Consider the following 24,150-nt stretch of genomic DNA (forward strand, 5'->3'; position numbering starts at 1 on the left):
CCAAGCCTGCCAAGCAGCCATGCATCGATGCCTTACGTCGAGCACACAGCCCATGCGTCGATCGGCCAACCTACGCTGCGAGCGTATTGTTGAACGCCCATGCGGCCGAGCACACTATTGGCCGAGCAAGCGACCGATAATCAGCCTATGCAACAAGCCCATGCGTCGATGGCCAGTGCCTATGCCAAGCAAGTTATCCGATCATACATAGTGATCCATGCGTCGAGGATGAGCGGCCACCCTATACGTTGATGATGGCTAACTCATGCGATGGCTAAGTTGGTTGTGTGAGGGTAATGAGTTGGCTTGCTATGCGTTATGGACAAAAGGAAGGCTAATTGATGGGAAAATAACCCCAAGGGGAGATGCCAATATTTATGAAATGCATTGATAAGCCTAACAAATTAGATAGATGAACATGTTTAAGTATTTTAGTGATTGAGATGGCAAAAGGAGGTTCACACAAAGCAATCTTATCACTCTAAGCATGAGGTGGACAAAGGAGATTACATGCAAAAAGAGGTCTTATCACCCTAAGCAGAAGGTGGATGAAGGAGGTTGCATGTAAAATGGGAATTTTTGGCTGGCAAACTAAGGTGAGAACAACTCAAGGTTGTGCTGGAATAGGCTAAGTGTTGCAGCTTTAAAAAGGGACAAATGGGAGTTGAGTTGTCAAAAGGGGGGTGAACTTGGATGGCTATGAATAGAGGGGTTGGGCAAGAAGAATTCATTCATACCATCACCAAAATCTCTATGTTGAGAGCTTATTTAGAGTGTTACGCTTGAGTATTTAGGCTGCAAATTAATTCGGAGCCGAAGGAGCAAAAGGTTGCGTTGGTGAAACTTTGGAGTCGATCCAGACACATATGCCCAGCCAGCCAACACAGCACACAGCGCGCGCCTTGCGCCTTGCAACGCTGCGTCTGTCAGTCAGCGTTCCTCGCACCAACGCATCACGCACGCCGACCCAACGCAGTAGCCATCATGTGATGCATCACGCACGACCAACGCAGCAGCCCACTATGCGACACAGCACGCCCACCTTGCACACAGCCGAACGCCCAGTGCCTGCCATAGTCCAAATAACCTTTAAAGCGACTGATTTAGGATTTTGGATAAGTTTGGAGTGGGGTAAGCTGGTACTTTTATTATATAATGGTATTTTTGGCTATGTTAGCATTATTTATTGATATAACAAGTGTTAATTTAGAAATTTTCATTGATATGGAGGAACTCTCAGGAAGAATATTCTCAAAGTGGTTTTAGTAGAAAATCTTGCTTACGGTGAGTGATTATTTTAGTTTTATGAATTTATATGTTGAATAAATGCTAAGTACAAGATGCATGCTTATAATGTTATGTTACTTTCCATGATATTGTTCTGTGTAATTTCTATGGAAACTAAGATTATACCCGAAACACATAAGTTAGCATGCTTAAAAATGGTACTTTGGCGGGAAAAATATAGTCAGCCTCGGTCGACGAGAAATAATAGTCGTGACGACGGCGGAAATATAGTCAAGATACCTAAGCATGACTAGCGGGAAAGAATTGTTGATGTGCACATTGGTGAGGAAAACGGGTTATAGGAAACTTTCCATAAAAAGTTGTTATTGATATGCATGATGTGGAACATGCTAAGTATAGCATGGGACTGGAAGATAATGATTGAATGAGATTACACAATGATCATGCATAGATTATAATTGAAATTGTGATTATGTGATTGACTTCCAAAAAATATGTTTTGTTTAAGCGATTGTTATTTAAAAAAGGCACCACTCACTGGGCTATTTAGCTCACACTCTTCCAAATGTTTTCTTCTTTCCCCCCCCCCCCCCCTTTCCCCTAGTGCAAAGCGGATGTTCAGGAAGGAGTCTACAACTACCAAAACACCAGGACTTGGTAATTTCTCAAGGCACGGATTAGATCATGTAATAGAAGAGTGTAGGAAATTGAGCTACATGTATGAAATTTAGATAGGTTATTGTAAACATGTTAAGGTTTTTAATAGATAAAGGGGAAAATGTTAAATTAAAATGTTGTCTTGGAATGCTACTAGTATATCTTCATGCTCTCTTCCAAGTCTTGAGGCTAAGGCTAGGGAGGGGGTGTGACAATTTGGTATCAGAGCAAAGGTTTACGTAAAACCTGGGAAAAGTTAAGTCTAGCATAAGTATAAATTGAATCTAGAGGAAAGATAAAGGAAGAAGGGGTAAGTTAAAGCCAAAGCGGCATCGGGAAAAGGCTTACCTAAAGTATGGAAGCCAGATAATGGTCTAGGTCAGAACCTAAAAAGGGACAAATATAATGAAATACATTATGAAAATCTAAAATAAATGACAAAAATATCAGGAAAGGTTAGGAAAAGAAGTAAGGGATAATAGGTGGACATAGGAAAATGCGAGAAAGGGAAATAGAAATAAAGAAACTAGTAGGTAATAACCCTTATAATGTCCACTGTAGGAAATGAATCTGAGCAGACAGGACTGGTGGTGGAATGACTCCTGGACGCAAACTGAAGACCGCGATGCTAGCCCAGGGGAAACCCCTGAAATATCTTAGCATAGTGTGAACAACAATATTGAACACTCTATTACTTTGAATAATACAAACTTAGTTGGATTCCGAAATAACATGGGATGTCCGGAATGCGGTAAAAATCATAGCGGTCTATGCCTGAAAGAGACGGGGATCTGTTATGGGTGTGGTAAGACTGGCCATATCTATAAAAATTGTTATGTTTTTTAGAGAAGAACGAGAGAAATCCAGGAGAAATACCAGCGGGAGATGGCGGGAGGTCGAGCTCCGGAAGTAACAACATATTACCCGAACTAACGGTAGACCAAGAGTGGGCGCGAGTAGCTAAGAAAGAAATTCCTCAACGTATCGTGATAGAATTCGAGGAATAGGCTGCCTATTAATCCAACAACACGGAATCTTATAAGTTTTGTATTTTCTATAAGGAGATAGGTCATGTTTAGGAGAGATGCATGTGGAGAGATGAGTGGATGCGTATTAATTTCGAAAACCTACGTCTACAGGATAGAGAGTAAAAACTCTGCAGATCGAAGATAATTAGCAATGTAAATAGAAACTATGTTTATAAATAAAAGTAGTATGTTGATAATGCATGTCTAATTTATACATGAATGGTTGTAGACAAAATGCTGAGAAGTGGAAAACGTAGAACTAGGCAACCCTCTGGAAACGAAAGTGAAGGTGCCTCCAATCATCCAAGAGAAAAATCAAGGGAGGAAGAACAAATGGATAAATTCACCCAAAGACTCCAAGCATGTTTAGGAAATATACAACCTGATCCCGAGAAGAAATATAGGATAGAACGATTAAAGTCATTGGGAGCCACAAACTTTGAAGGAACAAAGGACCCTGCAGATGCAGAAGTTTGGATGAATCAAGTAGAAAAATGTTTCGAGGTAATGAGATGCCCTGAAAACAAAAAAGAAAAATGTTTCGAGGTAATGAGATGCCCTGAAAACAAAAAATTAAGTCTTGCAACATTCTTACTACAAAAGTCTTGCAACATTCTTTCTATAAAAATATACAGGAGATTGGTGGAAGCTACTGAAGAATAGGAGAGGCAACCAAGAAGATATGTGTTGGGAAGAATTTCGAAAAGCATTTTTTGAAAGATTCTATCCCCGATCATTCAGGGATATGAAACAAGATGAATTCCTACAGCTCATGCAGGGAAACATGACTGTAGCAAAATATGAATTAAAGTATACGGAGCTATCCAAATATGCTTTAAACATAGTTGTGGATGAAAAGGAACGCTGTCGGAGGTTTAAATTAGGATTAAAACAAGAGATTCGAACTCCTGTTATAGCAACCGCAGAATGGGGAGAATTTTCAAAACTAATAGAAGCCGCGTTGAGAGTAGAAAGAAGTTTAATGGCAGAAGAATTAAGACCAGAAAATGACTCATCAATGAGTCGGTAGCGAAGAGAAGAACCAAGAAATTTTACCCCTAGGGTAGAAAGCAGAAGTGGTTGGAAAAGAAGAGGAATTACAAACACTAAAGTAGACCCAAAACGAGAAAGCCAAATAAAGGAGTTAATGGTATGTGTTAACCAAAAATCGAGATGTCCGGTCTGTAATAAATATCACTGGGGAAGATGTTGGGAACAAACCCAAGGACGATCACGCACATGTTTTAAGTATGGCAACCTGGGACACTTTAAACGAGAATGTCCCCAGTTGATGGATACTGAAAATATACAACCACCAAACAGCCCGGGAGTGAGATCAACGACTGTTGAAGGAGGATGGACTGTAGGAGGAAGAAAAGAGGAAACATGAAAAATGACATTGGGAAAACTATATGGATTAACTCAAGATAGGAAAAACAATATATCGGTCGTGGGAAAAGGGAAAGAGAAAGTTTTAGAAGACTAAGATAAAAGTCGTTGTGTAATAGAATTGTATCAAATTAATAAAAAAAAATTGTTTAATTTCGAGGACGAAATTATTTAAAGAGGATGGTAAATGTAAGACCCTAACACTAAATCTAAGGTGGAAGGTTATTCGGAGAAGGAAAATCCTAAGTAATAAAAAAATATTATTTTAAGGAGTAAGTATTGAGGCAAGATGAAATGGTAAAAGCATTAGGACTAAGTTATGTGAAACAAAAGGTGGCCAACGCATGTGGATGGCCAAGCACATTGAACGCAAGGCCTAAGAGTGTGTGGGAGGCTGAAAGCAAGAAGACTTGGGCAATGGTCGTGGGCTTGCATGAAACTAATGCAAGGGCATGCACAAGGCATGCGTTGGAGGCATGCTTCAAGTGGGCATGCCAGGCACACAGCCCATGCGTCGAGCCTAAGCGCACAGCCCATGCGTCGAGAAGGTATGCCATATGCCCCTGCCTATACGTCGAGCGGGCATGCTGGACGCCCATCCTATGCGTCGAGCGCTGCCAAGCCTACCGAGCAGCCATGCTTCGATGCCTTGCACCAAGCACACAACCCATGCGTCGAGCGGCCAGCCTACGCTACGAACGCATTGTTGAATGCCCATGCGGCCAAGCACGCCCATGCGGCCAAGCATGCCCATGCGGCCGAGCAAGCGAACGATGATTAACCTATGCAGTACACCCATGCGTCGATGGCCAACGCCTATGCCAAGCACTATGTGTCCATGCCAAGCAAGTCGTGCGATCATACCTAGTTAGCCATGCGTCGAGGATGAGTGGACACCCTATGCGTTAGTGATGGCTAACTCATGCAATGGCTAAGTTGGAGTGCAAGGGTAATGAGTTGGCTTGCTATGCGTTGTGGACAAAAGGAAGGCTAATTGATGGGAAAAGAACCCCAAGGGGAGATGCCAATATTTATGAAATCCGTTGATAAGCCTAACAAATTAGATAGATGAACATATTTAAGTATTTTAGTGATTAAGGTGGCAAAAGGAGGTTTACACAAAGCAATCCTATCACTCTAAGCATGAGGTGGACAAAGGAGATTACATGCAAAAGAGGTCTTATCACCCTAAGCAGGAGGTGGATGAAGGAGGTTGCATGTAAAATGGGAATTTTGGCTGGCAAACTAAGGTGAGAACAACTCAAGGTTGTGCTAGAATAGGCTAAGTGTTGGCAGCTTTAAAAAGGGACAAATGGGAGTTGAGTTGTCACAAGGGGGTAAACTTGGGATGGCTATAAATAGAGGGGTTGGGCAAGAAGAATTCATTCATACCATCACCAAAATCTCTATGTTGAGAGCTTATTTAGAGTGTTACGCTTGAGTATTTAGGTTGCCAAATTAATTGGGATCCGAAGAAGCTAAAGGTTGCGTTGGTGAAACTTTGGAGTCGGTCCAGACACATATGCCCAGCCAGCCAACACAGCACACAGCGTGCGCCTTGCGCCTTGCAACGCTGCGTCTATCAGTCAGCGTTCCTCGCACCAACGTATCACGCACGCCGGCCCAACGCAGCAGCCATCGTGTGATGCATCACGCACGACCAACGCAGCAGCCCACTATGCGACACAGCACGCCCACCTTGCACACGGCCGAACGCCCAGCTGCCTGCCATAGTCCAAATAACCTCTAAAGCGACTGATTTTAGAATTTTGGATAAGTTTGGAGTGGGGTAAGCTGGTACTTTTATTATATAATGGTATTTTGGCTATGTTAGCATTATTTATTGATATAACAAGTGTTAATTGAGAAATTTTCATTGATATGGACGAACTCTCAGGAAGATATTCTCAAAGTGGTTTTAGTAGAAAATCTTGCTTACGGTGAGTGATTATTTAGTTTTATGAATTTATATGTGAATAAATGCATAAGTACAAGATGCATGCTTATAATGTTATGTTACTTTCCATGATATTTTCTGTGTAATTTCTATGGAAACTAAGATTATACTCGAAATACATAAGTTAGCATGCTTAAAAATGGTATTTGGCAGGAAAAATATAGTCGACCTCGGTCGACGAGAAATAATAGTCGGTGACGATCGACGGAAAATATAGTCAAGATACCTAAGCATGACTAGCGGGAAAGAATTGTCGATGTGCACATTGGTGAGGAAAACGGGTTATAGGAAACTTTCCATAAAAAGTTGTTATGATATGCATGATGTGAACATGCCAATTATAGCATGGGACTGGAAGATAATGATTGAATGAGATTACACCTGTCTCTTATACACATCTAGATGTGTATAAGAGACAGGTAGTAAAGCGAAGCGTTCAGGAAGGAGTCTACAACCACCAAAACACCAGGACTTAGTAATTTCTCAGGGCATGGCTCGGATCATGTAATAGAAGAGTATAGGAAATTGAGCTACATGTATGAAATTTAGATAGGTTATTGTAAACATGTTAAGGTTTTTAATAGTTAAAGAGGGAAATGTTAAATTAAAATGTTGTCTTGGAATGCTACTAGTATATTTTCATGCTCTCTTCCAAGTCTTAGGGCTAAGGCTAGGGATAGAGTGTGACAGTTGTCATCACTGGTGTTACTTGGATCTCCGTCGTCATGGGCTTCTTTCGGTGGTGGGTCATCATTGTGGGTGTTCTCCAGTTGTTTTTAGGTTGGTTTTCGTCAACTCGTGGGTGTTCTCGGGGTGTTTTTTGCCGGCATGTGGATTCTTCGTTGTTCTTTGCATGTTCTTCTGGTGGTTCTTCGCGTGTTCTTTCGGGGTGTTCTTCGTCAAGTCGTGGCCTTATGTGGCATTGTTCTCCAGTTGGTTTTCCAGTGGTTGTTCGTCATGGTTGTTCTTCTGGTGGGTCAACTCGCCGTTCGTCCAGCTGGTTTTCGATCGTAGATGTGGGTCGCTGACGTCGTGGTCAGCTCGCCGTTTGTCAGATCTATCATCTCAACTTTGTTCGCAAAGGTTCGGTGCTTGCTGGCGTTCCAATCTTCGAGCTCGATTCGGATCTCTTTAAGTTTGAGGGTTGTTTAAGTTGTTTTCTTGGAAAGGTAAAATTTTATTTTCATATGAATTTTCAATTTAGTAATTTAAAGTTATTTCATTCATTTTATTTTTATTTTAATGATTAAGCTTATTGAAATTTTGAAATATTGGAACTAAATTAGTTGAAGAATATATACTTGGTTGGTAGTTATTAACGGGTAGAAATGCACGTTATTATAAGCCTTTTATTTAGAATTATGAGGGCTGACGAGTGGAATATACGGTGATTATACTAAGAATTCATGTGAAAAGTGAGCTTGCGTCGATCAGCATTGAAAATCTTGGCTAGCCCAATATTATGCGGTATTTTGCGTCCAAATGTCTATTTTTGTAGCTACCGCAGGAATCGATCACATGTGGTGAATCTCACCATCGCATAGGTTCGTCGCATGGATGTTGCAGCCATTTACCACATATGTCCATCTCATAGAGGTTGCGGCTACAGAGTAATAACCATAATAGAGGGATGAACGTAAGGGTGGTGGAATGCGATGGTACTTCGAAAACAAAACATGAACGCATACCTCGGGAGTATCAAAAGATGATGTTGACATTTCACCTACCACGCCGTTATTAGTAGAGATTCAGAGCAGGTCCATCACGCCATTACCAGCAGAAATTCAGAACATGACCATTAATGTTGTTGGCGATTGAGCTCTATAAATGAAGCCTTGGAGCCCAACTTCAAATCATCCGAGATTTTTTCCTGAAGGCAGATCCTTGTGATCATAAATGAAAGCTTGAGAAGACATTCTTTGAAAGCTCTTCATTCTTTCAACCATTCCGAGTAATGACCGTAGCTTCGTCGGAGATAGATCTCGAGAGAGACTACTTTACTGCCCATCCATGGCACCACCGGCAGCCTTGACACACATCTGATGAAAGTAAGATATTGCCTACATCTGGGCCTCCATCTCTCTTCTGTCTCTGTATTGTACTACATTTTGGCTTAAGACATTAATACATTTTGTGATCAATGCATTTCTTTATCTCCTTCAATTCCATCTTCATTCATCTCTTCTTTATCATCCTTTACTTTCATTGCAACGATTAAGTAAGATTGTTAGAGTGTCGCATACTTAATCATGCGGCATAGACATATGAAGCATGTAGCAAACCACCGAGAGGTGTGCGTTGCGCAAGTATTGTGAGAAAATCCTCTTTGCTTAGTGTGAGGCTATAGCAACACTTTTCTATGAGCGATTGCAATGCTTGTCTATAAGCTGATCAGCGGCGACTAACTGCCTAAGAGGGTAAGTAATGGAACTCACTAAGCAAAGTAAGCAGTGTTCCTAGAGATAGGAATAATCTTATGTCAACCATACTTTATGTGATTACCTTGTCTTATGAGTGCATCATTCATCATTTGGACATACTTGAGAGAGTAGTCTAAAAACCAAATCTAGACTTGAGAGAGTCAAATTGGATCGCATGAGCAAGAATAGAGGCTTAGGAATAAGTTCTATTTGCTATTACACAGCGCATGCACCCTATAGATAGGATATGATAGTATGCGGTCACATCGCATGCGTCCAGAAGTAGGATACGGTGGTATGCGGTTACCTTGTTTATGTGTTAGGTCGCATGAGCAAGAATAGAGACTTAGACATAAGTCCTATCGACACTATTGCATATGCATCGCATGCATCCTAGATAATTGTGTATAGCATAATCGCATAACTTGTGCTGGCTGGGGTTACCCTTGGGATCAAGCTTATTGATACGGTGAAATCATCCCCTTCGCTATTTTATCTATTTTTCCATACATCTTATTACCCATTAATAGTTTTCGTGTCCCTACCAACTCTTATAGTCATACTTCCATTGCTTAATCTGTTTAGCTAGGAGTAGGAGTAGCACATAGTCCTTAAACTTCAATATTCTTTTATTCTTCGTCGCAAACACATTACTTCATAACATTTAGCTACAAGTCCCTGAGTTCGACCTCGGATCACCCCGAGAAACTTGCGATCTTGTTATACTTGGCGAGAGAGTAAGAAAACTTGTGGCAGGAACGCATGGTCATAGCAAAGATTCTTAGACGCATAGTGCATATTCCTTAGTCCAACACATGACTAACAACGCATGGAGAACGGACATTGAACACATATTTATTTACTCCATTTTCCACGCATCAGTAGTCTTGAAATTTGTTGATTATTAATTGGTGTGGTTCAAGTATTATTTCATGAATTTTATGTTTTGTTCCAATGATTAAGCTTCTTGAAATTTGTTAATGTTGGAATGAAATTAGTTGAAAAATATGTACTTGGTTGATAGTCTTGCTTGGTGTGGTTCAAGTATATATCAAAATCCTTTTCTTTCAATTATATATAAACTAATTTGGTCTTACTTGGATGATTAAGTTTGATTGGTGGGTTCAGGTATTATTTCATTAATTTTATGTTTTGTTCCAATGATTAAGCTTTTGAAATTTGTTAATGTTTGAATGAAATTAGTTTTAAAAAAACATGTACTTGGTTGATAGTCTTGCTTGGTGTAGTTCAAGTATATATCAGAAATGTTGATTATGGTTAAATTTACAAGCTTACAGTTACATAATTTTCCCTTGTTATTGTTTGTCTTTTTTTGTAGATTAAGTTGCATATTTTACAATCATGGATAAGTCATGGATGAAAATAAATAGAATGTCAGCTGAGTATAGTTTAGGGGTTGGGATATTTATTAAAAATGGTCTACAACATTCAAATATACCGAATGTCATGAGTTGTCCATGTTTGAAGTGTGTGAATGAAAAGACTCTAAATGTGAACACAATAAGAGATCACTTATTTTTTAATGGTATAGATCAAAGTTATCAGACATGGATTTTTCACGGTGAATCATTACCGATTAAGAGAAACAATGAAAATGTGTCTACTAGTAAAAGAGACAAAGTTGATGAGGATGATGTTGATGTTGATGACACAATTTGAATGTTTGAGGTTGCATACAACTATTTTAATGAACAATTCGATAATGAATTATAAGATGATACGAAGAAATCATTGTACCCAAATTGTAAAACTTTTTCTAAAATATCTACATTTGTAAAGTTATATAATTTGAAAGCTAAATTTGGATGGAGCGATAAGAGTTTTACTTAGTTGTTGGAATTAATTCATGACATATTACCTAGTCCTAATGAAGCAAAAAAGATGTTGGGTACTCTTGGAATGAAGTACGAGAAGATTCATGCATGTAGCAATGATTGTTGCTTGTTTAGAAAAGGACTCTCTAATGCAAATGTATGCCCCATTTGCGATACGTCAAGATAGAAGCTTCATAAAAATTTAAAGGAAAGGGTTAAGAATATCCCAGCAAAAGTCATGTGGTATTTCTCCCCAATTCCAAGATTTGAAAGAATGTTTCGAAGTAAAGAAACAACAAGTTTATTGACATGGCATGCTAAAGAAAAAGAAATAGATGATTTATGAAAACATCCCAAAGATGCCCTATCGTGGAAAAAAATAGACTATTTGTGGCCAGAGTTTGGGTAAGAACCTAGAAATCTTCGTCTTGCTCTTTCGACAGATGGGGTAAATCCACATGGAGATGTTAGTGGTAGATATAGTTGTTGGGTAGTGATGTTAATGACATACAATCTACCTCTATGGTTATGCATAAAGCGAAAATTTTTTATGTTGACTGCACTAATATCTGGTCTTAAACAACCGGGAAATGACATAGATGTTTATTTAGCTCCGTTAATAGATTATTTGAAAAAACTTTGGAAAAATGGGGTAGAATGTTACGATGCATATGAAGAAGAACGTTTCATGCTTAAAGCTATTTTATTATGGATTATTAATGATTTTCCAAAAGGGAAGAAAATGGCATTTCTCAGGCATCGCAAGTTTCTACCATGCCAAGAATTAGAATTTGTTCCAGAACCATTGAGTGGGGAAGAAATTCTTGCAAAAACAAGTAAGTATCAATATTCATTTGGTAAGAAAACTATCAAGGAAAAGAACGGTGGAGATAGCCCTTCAACTTATTGGAAGAAAAAATCTATTCTTTTTTAGTTAGAATACTGGAAGTATCTTGACATGCGACATTGTTTAGACATGATGCACATTGAAAATAATGTATGTGCAAATCTTATTGGCACATTACTTGATATTCTTGGTAAAACGAAGGATGGAATAAAAACTTGAATAGATTTGGTGGAACTGGACATTAAATCAGAGTTAGCCCCTCAAGTAGGAGAGAAAAAAGTCTTTTTTCCTCCTGCATGTTATACATTAACACAAGCTGAGAAATTGAGCTTTCGTAAGATGCTATCAGAAATTAAAGTACCTGACGGCTATTCATCGAACATTCAAAGTTTAGTGTCGCTCACATATTTGAAACTTTACGGACTTAAGTCACATGACCATCACGTTCTTATGCAACAATTATTACCTGTAGCCATTCGTGATATTTTACCCAAACACGTAAGACTTTCAATTACTCGCCTATGCTTCTTCTTTAATGCTATATGTTCCAAGGCGATCTATTCATCTCAGTTAAAGGGTATGCAAAAGGATATAGTTGTCGCTCTATGCCTCTTAGAGGTACACCTTGTAGTATATCTCGTAAGAGAAGTTGAGTTTTGTAGACCTATTTATTTGAGGTGAATGTATCCTTTTGAATGATACATGAAAGCTCTGACTGATATTGTCAAGGCATAAGATTTCCCTATACCAATTCCTGTGAAGGGAAAAATAGAGTCCTTAAATCAAGCAATGGGCAACTTCGTAACATGGCCTCGTGAACTTGTAGTTATTGTTGACGAGAAAAAAGTATGCCTCTTTTTCAGTATATGAGTTTGGTTATTTATTATTTTTTGTACTTTGAATTTTTGCAACTTTGGTTATGGTAAGACCATTCAACAATTAAGAGCTTCGGTCAGTCCTCCAAATATACTGACACCAAAGATACCATCAAACTCTTGAACGGACATGCCATGCATAACATGAATGATGTAGACATGATCTGTATCAATTTGAACGAGCATATATTTGGAAGAGACAAATTTTTTTATTTAAGTCGCGATAATCTGATCCAATATTGCAATATGGTTGAAATAGGTATATTTTGACACATTGCGTAAGTATTACTCATCTAGATTCACTCATGTATATTTTGTTTCATGTTTAAATAATAACTTTTACTTTGTTTAGGTATCTTTGGGATGAATATGGTCATGATATTACAAAAAAGTTTTTTATAATTGATCAAGCAAGAATATCGCCACATGTGAAGTCTCAAGATATTCGATCCAGTAATTTAGCCAACCAACTAGAATTTGCTAATTTGAAATAATTAGTCCTTATTCTATATAACACAGGGTAAGTAATACAAGTTCTTTAGTTATTTTTAATTTGCATTATATGAGTACTAATATTTCAAAATTGTTGCTTATTGTAGTTATCATTGGATATTGATTGTAATCAATCTACAAGAAAATTGTGTTTATGTTTTGGACTCTATTCGACGTAAGTTTCAAAAGGATTTTTATGGAGTTATAAATATGTAAGTGTAAATGAACTTTCTTAGCTCTTAATTGAAGTATTTATGTATAACTAATATTTTCAAACTATTTAGTAGATTAAAAACATGGCAAGCCAAGCACGATCTCCAATACCATTAGTCTTCTCCAAAATGGAAATCTGTAAAGGTAAATTTGCATTATTTTTTAACAATTTATGTTCATTCGAATATAAGAATAATAATTGTTTTCAACTTCTTTATATGTAGTGCCCCTGTTAATTAGATTCTGTAGGACATGGGTACTATGTGCAAAATTATATACACGAAATAGTGCATAATCCTACTACTCCCATTACTAGCCTCGTTTGTAAATTATTTATTTTTTATATACTAGCTTTAATTTAATAAATGATGTAAACTTATGTTGAGTTTATCTTCTTTTTTTTCTTTGTAGTTCAATACAAAAAATGCATATAGCCAAGGAGAGATTGACGTAGTTCGAACCCAATGGGCAAGTTTTGTTGGTCGAGTGTAAGGATGTACTTCTTATTTTTTGTCTCAATAGAACGTAAATGCTAGCTTAGAATGAATGTGAATGTATCTAACCATGATCTGTTTATTGAAAGATTTATGTATAATTTTTTTTTGTTTATGGGATATTTGGTGTAAGTATTCATGGAAGTACTAATTGATATTTGTGAATGAGAGAAATGATTATTATAGAGGTGGTTGATAATTATAATTATTGTTCTATGAAAGTGTGTTATCATGTCGGTGATTAGTGTGTTTATTTCATATTTGATTAGTGTATAGAATGGATTGGAAATATTAATTCTTGTTTGTGGACAAATTATTATAGAAGTGTGCTTCATTGCAGGTAACTTTGTAGTTAGTTTTGTGGTAGAGTGTATTGTTCAGTCTATTGTTTTATTTCAGGTTTGAGTTCAGTGAATTCATAGGTGGAAGACAAATTTTGATGGCTTACCATGCAAAATTTTTTATATTTTTTAATAAAAAACAATGACGGACATTTTCTGACCCAACACGAGACATATAATGTCATTTTTACTTTTTGACCGATATTAAAAATGGATTCGAAAATGGAATTTAAAAAAAAAGACAATAATTGAAAAAACGAACATAGATTATGGGTTTCAATGTCAGTTTAAAGGGCTTCAATGGATTCTAGACTGCAGTTGACAAACTACATTAAAGGGTTTTAATAACACTATCTTTCGGTTGTCAACTGACATTAAAGCCCTTTGATGTCAGTTTAAAACCGACATTAAAACCCAGAATGCTTGTAGTGAATAATAATAAACACAAAAATAACTTAAAACTATTATATGTACTTAATCTTCCTCTTTCATTTTCCCTCTCTTTCAACTCCATTCTCCTCCTCACCTTTCTCTTCCTACTTTATAAAAAAAAACTTTTTCCTTCTTTCTCCATCACATTTGTTAAACAATGGTTTTTTTTTTTTTTTTTATCACGACAAGAGCACAACTTCCTCCCCTAAAGTATTTTACTCTTCATTTTTTCTAATTTTATATCCTTATTTACTACGCATTTATTTCTTCTTTTTTTTTTAATAAACAAGAAGCTAAAAAGAAAATATGTGATGAAGTAGATGAAGTAGATGAAAAAGAAAATAACAATAAAAATAAAATGAGAGTAAAATAGACAGTAGTTATAGATCTACAATCGCTACATGTTAAAATAAATAAGCATTCACATGATAAAAATAAAAATAAATTGATAAATAAATAAGAAGAGAAGAAATAACAATAAAAAAAAACTATTTTTTTCTAATACCTCTTCTCTCTCTATCTTTCATGGTAGAAGAGAGAATGGATCTATTGGTTGCTGCTGGGGTTCTAGATGAAGAGGGTGGAATGAGATCTATTGCCTAGTTAGGGTTTGTGTGGAGAAAGATGAGATTTATACCATCCAAAAATTTGTCATATTTGTACTTTTTTTATTGGTTAACATTTTCAGTTTTATAATCATGCCAAAATTAGCTAATGTCAAAAATGATTGTAGCCTTTAGCGGTGTTCGTGGGTTGAGTTGGGTTGGGTTGGGTTGAATGACTTTTTGGACCCAACCCAATTATTCGGGTTGTTAATTTCTTCAACCCAAATAACCCTTCTTAAAAGATAAACCCAATCCAGCCCAACCATGAAACATTTGGGTTGGGTTGGTTCAGGTTGATCGGGTTATTTTTGTTCTAAAAGAAAGTAAGTTGTTAATATGTAAAAATTTGATTTAATTATTTTCATATATTAAATTAAGATTAACAACTCAATTTCAATTTATATAATGAATATTTTCTTTCCAAAGTGCTAAAAACTGTTTTTAGGAGTTGTTGGAGAATAAATTATTCAAAAAAAAATGATAAAACTTAAATAAATATATGTATATATGATTGTATCATAAGTAAAAAATATAGATTGTAATGTTAATAATAAGTTCAAGTTGGTCCGGGTTGGTTTGAATCATTTTAGGTAAATCCATGAACCAACCTAACCCACAAAAATTTTATTATTTGAACCCAACCCAAACTGCATGAGTTGGGTTGGATTGATCGGTTTTTTTGGATCATCGTGTTTTTTGAATACCTTAGTAGCCTTTTATCAACTAAATCGAAATTCAAAATTTTATCCTACTTGTTTTTTTGTTTTTATTTAGTTACTTTAACCAAACTAAAAAAGTACCAAATATTCACAAATAAACGTACCAATGAAATTAGATTCAATTAACAAATAACATGCAAAGATGTGCAAATATACATATTAATTCAAATTAAAATGTTGAACAAAATTAAGTTGCCACACTCATCCTTCCAATAAATGTTTTTTTTTTCTCAGGTAAAGAGAAAAAATTGTATTAGGCACTTGCTACAGAGATCAACTGTGCATGGGATCAAATTGGCATATACATCAAAGTTATATCAAACTTGTACTTTTTTTTTTTTTTTTTTTACTTCAATTTGTTGTACTCAAGTATCTGCCTAAATAAGTTGATATGCTACATAAGTTTCATTTAGCTCCACAATTTTAGATCATTTACCAAAAAAAATCATGAAAATTATGAAACACCCTACTTTTCCCTTCATTACATCAAGGGACCAAAAAAAACCATCTAAAATTTAATATTTTTTTGTTCATATTGGACACTTCACAGTCATACAAAAAGGTTCAAAACATCCTGATGTAATTTTAATCCATATACTTTCAAATGTCTAATCTTTTAATCCATGTAGATATAGTATTTAAAAGTCAACTTTGATCGAAATTGGCTAAATAATAACAATAATTTTCATGCAAGAAAATATATAATATGATAGAGAGAAGTAAAAATTTTAATAAACGATAAAAAGTTTACAAAAAGATGAAATAAGCGATAGAGATTATATTTATGAATATTTAAAAGTACATGAATCAAACTTGAAAAGAAACTTCGAAATACAACCAGCCAAATTTTATTAAGAAAAAAAAAGGTGCTCATAAACATAAGACAAGAAAACTTCCATAAACCCTAAAGAACCACATATCTGTGGTTTTTCAAGGGTATTCTAGGATTCCCATTCTAGGGTTTTTGGGTAGGGTTATTAATAAGCACTTTCGCAGTGCCGCCGCAAGCCAGAGCCTTCGTCGGAATTGTTCCAACCTTATGAACTCCTTCGGCGAAAATAACCCCCATTCCCATATGTAAATGTGGTTCAATGTGACAATGAAACGCCCAAACACCTGGATTATCCGCCACAAATCGAATCGCCGTCCACCCATATGGGAATATCACCACCGTGTTCCTCAACGGTGGGTTTTTCAGATTCAATTTCTTCTCATCCACGGCGGCGGAAAATTTCCCCTCTCCATACCCCAAAACCCAAAAATCATGCCCGTGTAAATGCCAAGGGTGAATCTCACTATGTTTGTCGTTCAATGTGTTAGCGTTTTGTAGAATCACATCCACCGTTTCCCCCAAATTGAACATGTAAACGCCGTTGTCGGTGATCGTGTTCGGGTTTGGCGGTGGGTTGAAGATGTCGTAATCCTCCGAGAATGTTTCCGGTGGGGGATTTTGGTTGAAGGTGTTGTTTAGCCCGATTTTGATGGCGCCAAGGTACGGCGTTGAGGGGAGGGATAAAGAGACGTTGTTGATTGCCCATTTTGTGAAGCCGCCGTTCATTCGATTTTGGGTGTTTAGAAGGAAGATGCGGCGGTTAAATTTGATCGGTGGGTTTGGGCTGCCCATAGCGGCTAAGATTCTGTATGTGAAGTTTTTGCTTCGGGCGTAATCCTCCCAATTGGGGGTTTCTGGCGGCGGAGAAACGGGTAATTTGGCGACGGAGTTCGGGAGGTAATTGAGGAGAGTCAGTGCAGGCGGCGTTTTGGGAAGCCGCCCACGGACGCCGACGGAAACCCAGTAGTTCTGTGCTGGGTCTTGGTTGGTGGTGATGAGGACGGAGTAGGACTCGCCGGAATAAATGTCGATATCGGAGGTTACAAATGGCTCAACGTAGTTACCGTCGGCTTCTACCACTAACAGTTGGTGATTCTAAAGAAGATGAAAAAAAAAAAGTTAAATTTGTTTAATTTTAGTTCTCTTTTAGAAAAAATTTCTTGATAAAAAAAGTCAAACTATCTACATAAATAAATAAAAATCTCACTCATAACTTCTATCGACTTTTATAATTCTAAAGATGATAGGAGAAAAAACTTAAATTTGTTTAGTTTTAGGTTTTTTTTTTTTTTTTTTTTTTAAAATTTTTATAGATAAAAAAAATGTCAACAATTTATAAAAATAGCAAAAAGAACACTTCTATCAACCTGATAGAATTCTTTCTATCACTAATAAACTCCTATTTTATGTAAATAGCTTTTCTTATATTTTTTATTTTTGATTTTTTTAATTTTCAAATGTTTAATTTTAGTCCCTCAAAATTAATTATTATCAAAATTGATTAAACAACAAAAAAAAAAATTCATTGTGAAAATTTATAGCAAAAATATTAATAAAAATAAAGAGTAATGAAAAATTGGACATTACTAATTAAGAGTATGGATTAAAATTAAGATTTATTAAAAGTATAGATTCTAAAATCAAATATTTAAAAGTATAAGAACTAAAATTAAACTAACTCCAAAATATGAACTAAAATCATATTTTAATTTTTTAATACACATGTAAAATGGATTTTTTTTAAAAAAAAAAAAAAAAAAAAAAAAGAAAGATTAACTTACTACTTTAAAATGAATTAATATGCTACTTCAAGCTATTAATTTTATTTTATATATATATGTATGTGAATTTCATAGCTATTCAAAACTAAATTAGAGAAATTTTATCATCAAATCAAAGTCATGTGAATGTTCAAACCCAATAATGAAAATACCTGAATTTAATTATAATAGAAGACAATGTTAAAGATGCACCACCTAACCAAAATTTTCATTAAGCTTGATTCAATATTTCTATTATATAGTAAAAAAATTCATGAAATACATAAAAATAAGTAAGAAATATTAATCATGTACATATAATATAAATAGTAAACATTTTAATTTGTATTTTAAATATCTATTTACTAATTTGAATATTTTTTCTTTGTTTTTCTGATTTTATAATTTTTTTCATAAATATCAATCGACATAATTTTATTTGTTGATATTTCTATAAAATGAGGCTTAAGTACATTTATTGACAATGATATTTCTAAAAATGCTAATTTAATTAGTCATTATAGTAGATTGATAAAAATAAAATGATAAAAAAATGGTAATTTTACCTTAAATTTAAATTTTATTTCCTAAAGAAGAATAAAGGTAGATCCTTCTAAAATAAAGAAATAAAGAAAGGTGGATCCACATGAAAGGCCATGTAGATCTCATAAATCATTTTTTTTAATTAAGAAGAGAGAAAAAATAAAGTTAAATTATTAAAATTTTTGTTAACTAGAAAATACTTTCTAGTTACTTCCCTAAACTTCATTTTACGAATTATAATATGGAGTCATTTGTCCATAACTTCTTAAGTTGGTGACTTGGTATAACAAATTAATTTCACTAATAAATGTGACATATTTATAGAGTAGTCCTATCTTCATATTTTTTAATACTTTTTATATTTACCAATAAACTCAATCTTATTTTTTAATCTATTTTTTATAATTATGGAGAAACTTAATCTTACAATTTGGAACCCTAAACGGTCTTATAAATTATCTAATAAATAATGTCATATTACTTATTATTTTTATATATTAGTTCTTAAGTAAATTTTTATATGAGCCATTTTTTATTAACATAATGACACTGAGTCCTTGTTGCAGCCCGGGCTACTGAATCCGCTGCTTTATCTTTGGTATCAACAATTAAGAATTATTTGCCCGCCGTATGACTGACCGACAATTACTAGCGATTCCGACTTGTTTTAATAAAAGATAACATCCCAATAATATTTTTAGAATAAATATTGAAATTCAAGTAAAAAGTAAAATTGGAGGAAAACATGTGGGGTTGTCAATCACATCCTTTGTCATAAGGGGAATCTGTGTAGACTCTCTCAATATTGCTTCATGAGTTAAAGATGGAAAATTGCCTAAAAATTAAAAAGTTATATAAAAAAATTTCAAATACTATGTCAATACTATATTTTTTTCATTCACACTAAAAAATTTCTTCATAAACAAGTTTTTAATTTTAATGGACTTTTTATTATTTTTAAAAACATATTGACATGGTAGTGTTACTATGAAAAAATTTCTAAAAGACTAAAAATTTTGTGTTTCACATCTACCTCTCTTATAGAACTTTATAGGTCAAGCACAAAAATTATCGGAAATAACCGTCAAAATACCGTTAGTCTATATATGGCTTAATAAAATTTAAAAAAAAAAAACCTAAATTTTTGTGTTTTAAAAATTTACATATCAAGTAGAATTCAAAATTGAACTTTAGAGCCTCATTAAATGTAAAATTCAAATTTATATCTAATAGATCAATCAATTTTTTAAAATTTAAAAAATTTCAGGGATATATTAAACACAACTTTAGAAAACGGAGGGATCAAGTAAACATAAACCTTAAAGTTCAAAGATTAAGTTTACAAAATACATCTAGTGACTATAGTTGTTTTACATTATTTATTTATTTAAAGGTCCGGAGATACAAATTATAGGTCTCTTGATTGCTAACACGTTCGTATATCGGTTGAGTTATGTTCACTTTGAATAATTATTAAGTTCAATCTGGATTTTTCTTTAGTAAGAGAGAGAGAGTTACCCCAATGGCTAAGTTGAGGGCAGACAATGAAGTGGTACTTGCAATTCTTATCCTATAAGTCTTCTTGGGTTTGACTTGGAGGATAAATGGTGCACATTGTTCACCTCCTTTCAACTTACATTGCTCCAAATTCTTGTTGTATTTAGCTGCAATTGAACAACTGATCTGCCCTCTCCCATTTATCAGTATGGTCTTCAAGAAGAAAAGACAAGGACACAAAAAAAAGATTATATTTAAACCTCTCAAATACCATTAATCAACAAGATAAAGTACAATTACTAAATCTCTAATCAATACTTTACCTAAATCAACCAAGTTAAAACACTAATGACAAACTTTTTTTCCTTAAAAAAACAAAAAAATCAAACTTTACCCTATGTAGGGTGGTCTAATTTCCAATTTTTTTACTTTCTTACATGGTTACATATAATCCAAATTTTGTTTATGTATTATATGGCTAAATTGAAAAAAAAAAAAAATTAACATTCATTTCAAACATACTCTTATATCCTTTTCAAAGGTATAGTATTATTTTTACGTTAATAAATATTTCAAAACTATTTTTAAAATAGAAATCATTTAGATTTTTAGATGGAAATTGAGACTATATTAACTCCATTTGTATATTGGTAACTTAGATAAGTGTGGCAATATCCGGTCACAATTTAAGTTCTATTATTTATCAAATATTTCAGAATTTCTATTCTAAGAATAGTTTTGACATGTTTATAAAAGATAAGTTAATCTCATGACTTTATGAAAAATTATAGAATGTTTAAAAAAAAAAAAAATTACAAAATCTTAATTTGAACTTTCCAAAAAAGTCAACGAAATAATTTGTCTAATATAAAAAGTAATTATTATATATATATTTTTTTTTATAAGAAACAATTTCATTTATGGAATGAAATCTATGGATATCCATTGGTACACAAGGACCCTAATCATAGGGTGTACAACAATTTCATTGATTAAAGTAATTATTATATGTATAACAAAAACCATATTTCAAGCAAGGAAGGAATTTAGAAGAGGGAGAATATTTTCTGAATATGTTTTCTTTTGTTGGAAATTACACCTTAAGTTATATACATGTCTCAAAAAGATATGTGTATTTTTATTTTTGTTATTTTCTTTAAAAAAAAAACCATGTGTTTTGATTCTTATTGTTTCATCCTTGTGTAATTTTCTTTTTTAGTATTGAATATGTAGGATGAGAGATTAAACCTCCAATCTTTAGAAATGAAAATCATGTCAATATCATTAAGTCAAGTTCTCTTTGACACTCGTGTAAATTTTACCCTTGAATTATATACTTATTTTAATACATATAATAATTATATGTGCCAATAACCCTCTAATCTTTTTGTGTTTTTTAAAATCCTTTTTTACATATATTTTCAAAAACGTAACCAAGCCAATTTTTAAAAATTTGTTTTTATTTTTAAAATTTGGCTGAAAACTTATTTTCCACATCTAAAAATGGATATAATTTGAAGAAATAAGATTAATTTTCAAAAATCAAAAAGACAAAAAAAAAAAAATGAAAGGGTTACCAAATGGAGCTTTTTTTTTAGTTTTCAAAAATCAAAAATCAAAAATGAAATGGCTACCTCTCCTATTTCCAAATTTATTGCTTTGTATTATATTTTCAAAAATCTATTTTTGTTTTTGAAATATTAAACTGAAAAGAAATCAACTTAATTATAAAAAATAATAATAAAATACCAAATGGTTATTAACCGGGACTTTTGCTTTTTGCTTAAAATTAAAATTATAATACTATTTTTACCAATAAATTTATTGGTTTTTATTATCTACATCCAAGCAATGTTTTGAAAAAACAAGTCAAAATTTTAAAAAAAAATAAAAATAAATTGATTTTATTTTAAGAATTTAACTAAGAAACCACACATATGTTTCAATTTTATCTCTTTTGATTTGAGATGTGTTTATTTTTATGCATAAATTTTAAAACTGTGTTTCAAAAAATTATCCTAAAATATTGAAATTACTCCATAATTTTTTTTTGAGGTTAAAGTAGGCCTTTAAATTTTTAAACCTTAACCATCATGCCATCTCCATCTTTTTGTTTAATAGTAAAAACAAAAAATAAAAACACTCTCAGTGAGGTATATATATTAAAATAAAATTTCAAAATAAATACATGAATAAAATTGAAAAATTTCAGAGTTAGAGTACAATATTTGAATCTATCTCACAATTCAGAAATATTTTGTATAATTTAACGAAATATGCTATTGGATTATTAATCCAAACATTAATTTAATAGATAATATATAAATTAAACTACCTCGGGTTCACCAATCCAACGCATTGGGCTGGAGCTGAGGCCAACTTCTTGCTTGTGAGCACTTTTATGCCACCAATCACTAAGCAATAAGTTGATTTCTTCGTCATAATGGAAAGGCTCTTTCTTTCCTTCTTCTGGATCTATTATTAAGGATCCATACAACCCTGCCGATCTCTGCATTCCCAAATGGCCATGATAGAAATATGTCCCAGGCTGCAAAAAAAAATTCAACAAATGAATAATTTTTTTCGGAAACGTAATTGCACTTTCATCGACATTGACATTTTAAAACTTTCTCACCTTATCTGCTTTGAACTGATAAATGAAGGTTTCACCTGGATTAATGGCACATTGCGAGATGGAAGCAGTGCCATCGGCCCAGGGAGTTTCCCTCTGCAAGATTCCATGCCAATGAATAACAACACCTTCAGTGAAGAGCTTGTTAACCAGCTCTACAATGATGGTGTCGCCAACGTTGGCTCTAATCGTTGGCCCGGGAAACTGGCCATTGATTCCCATGACGAGGTTTTCGACACAGTCCGGGGACCAAAACATGTACTCAACCTCCCATTTGAAGTATCTGGTATTGTTAACTGCCTCAGAGAGAGTTATTCCAAACCCAGAAATCATTGAGAAAATCAAGAAGATGACTAGAAAAGGCAGAGGAAACAATGGCTGATTTGCAGCTTTTGCCATATTATTATTCTCCAGGCAGGGAAGAACAATAAGCAAAGCAATGAGTAAGGAGGGAAGAAGGGGAGTTTGTGAAAGATGCCACTGCAATTTACAATTGGCTCCTTTTTATAATGAAAATTTGAGATTTTTTTTATTGAAAACACGTGGAGGTTCAAACTCCAGATCTTGAAGTCAATAGTACAAATTTCATGTTGGTTGAGTATGATCCTGGTTTTGTTTTCTCGTTTTATTATATTTATTTTTTATTTATTTATTTTCTTAATTGTGTTAATATTTCTAAATTTCAGATTTTGAAGTCAATAGCAGAGAGGTAAATCATTAAGAAATTGAGAGAAAATAAGATTAATTTTAGAAAACCAAAGACAAAAAATGAAATGGTTATCAAATCGAGCTTTAGCATTTTGGTGTTTAAATTTTGAAAATTAAGCCTGGAATACCTCTCCCATTTCCAAATTTATTACTTTGTCATATATTTTCAACTCGTTGTAAAAAATATATTTTTCGTTTTTGGAATATTAAATGGAAAGGAAATCAACTTAATTATAAAAATAATAATAATAAAATATCAAATGGTTAATAAACTAGACTTTTGTTTTTTCCTTTTAAAAAATTAACTTTATAATACTATTTTCATAAATAATTTTTTTTTTTTATCTATTTTCTAACCATGTTTTAAAAAGTAAGCCAAAATTTTGAGGGAAAAAAAAATACTTTTTGTTTTAAGAATTTAACTAAGAAACCGCTCATATGTTTCACTTTTATCTTTTTTGATTTGAGATGTCATAAATTAAACCTTGTTTCAAAAAATATCCTAAAATATTGAAATTACTCTATAATTTTATTGGGGTTAAAGTAGGCCTTTCAATTTTTAAACTTTAACCATCATGTCATCTTCATATTTTTTTAAATAGTAAAAATAAAAAATAAAAACTCTC

General features: G+C 33.7%; 1 protein-coding gene across 1 annotated transcript; it reads right to left on the minus strand.

The window, feature by feature from the left end:
- Positions 1–16,324: 16,324 nt before the first annotated feature.
- LOC120071747 (L-ascorbate oxidase-like) lies at positions 16,325–23,274 on the minus strand. The gene is made up of 4 exons (XM_039024124.1): positions 22,820–23,274; positions 22,520–22,732; positions 20,206–20,397; positions 16,325–17,479 (listed from the first exon to the last, which is right to left on the minus strand). Exons 1-4 carry the CDS (start codon positions 23,213–23,215, stop codon positions 16,508–16,510), a joined length of 1,773 nt encoding a protein of 590 aa, XP_038880052.1. The 5' UTR covers positions 23,216–23,274; the 3' UTR covers positions 16,325–16,507.
- Between the last annotated feature and the right edge of the window lie 876 nt (positions 23,275–24,150).

Source organism: Benincasa hispida, chromosome 2, assembly GCF_009727055.1.
Source record: "Benincasa hispida cultivar B227 chromosome 2, ASM972705v1, whole genome shotgun sequence".
Lineage (NCBI taxonomy): Eukaryota > Viridiplantae > Streptophyta > Magnoliopsida > Cucurbitales > Cucurbitaceae > Benincasa > Benincasa hispida.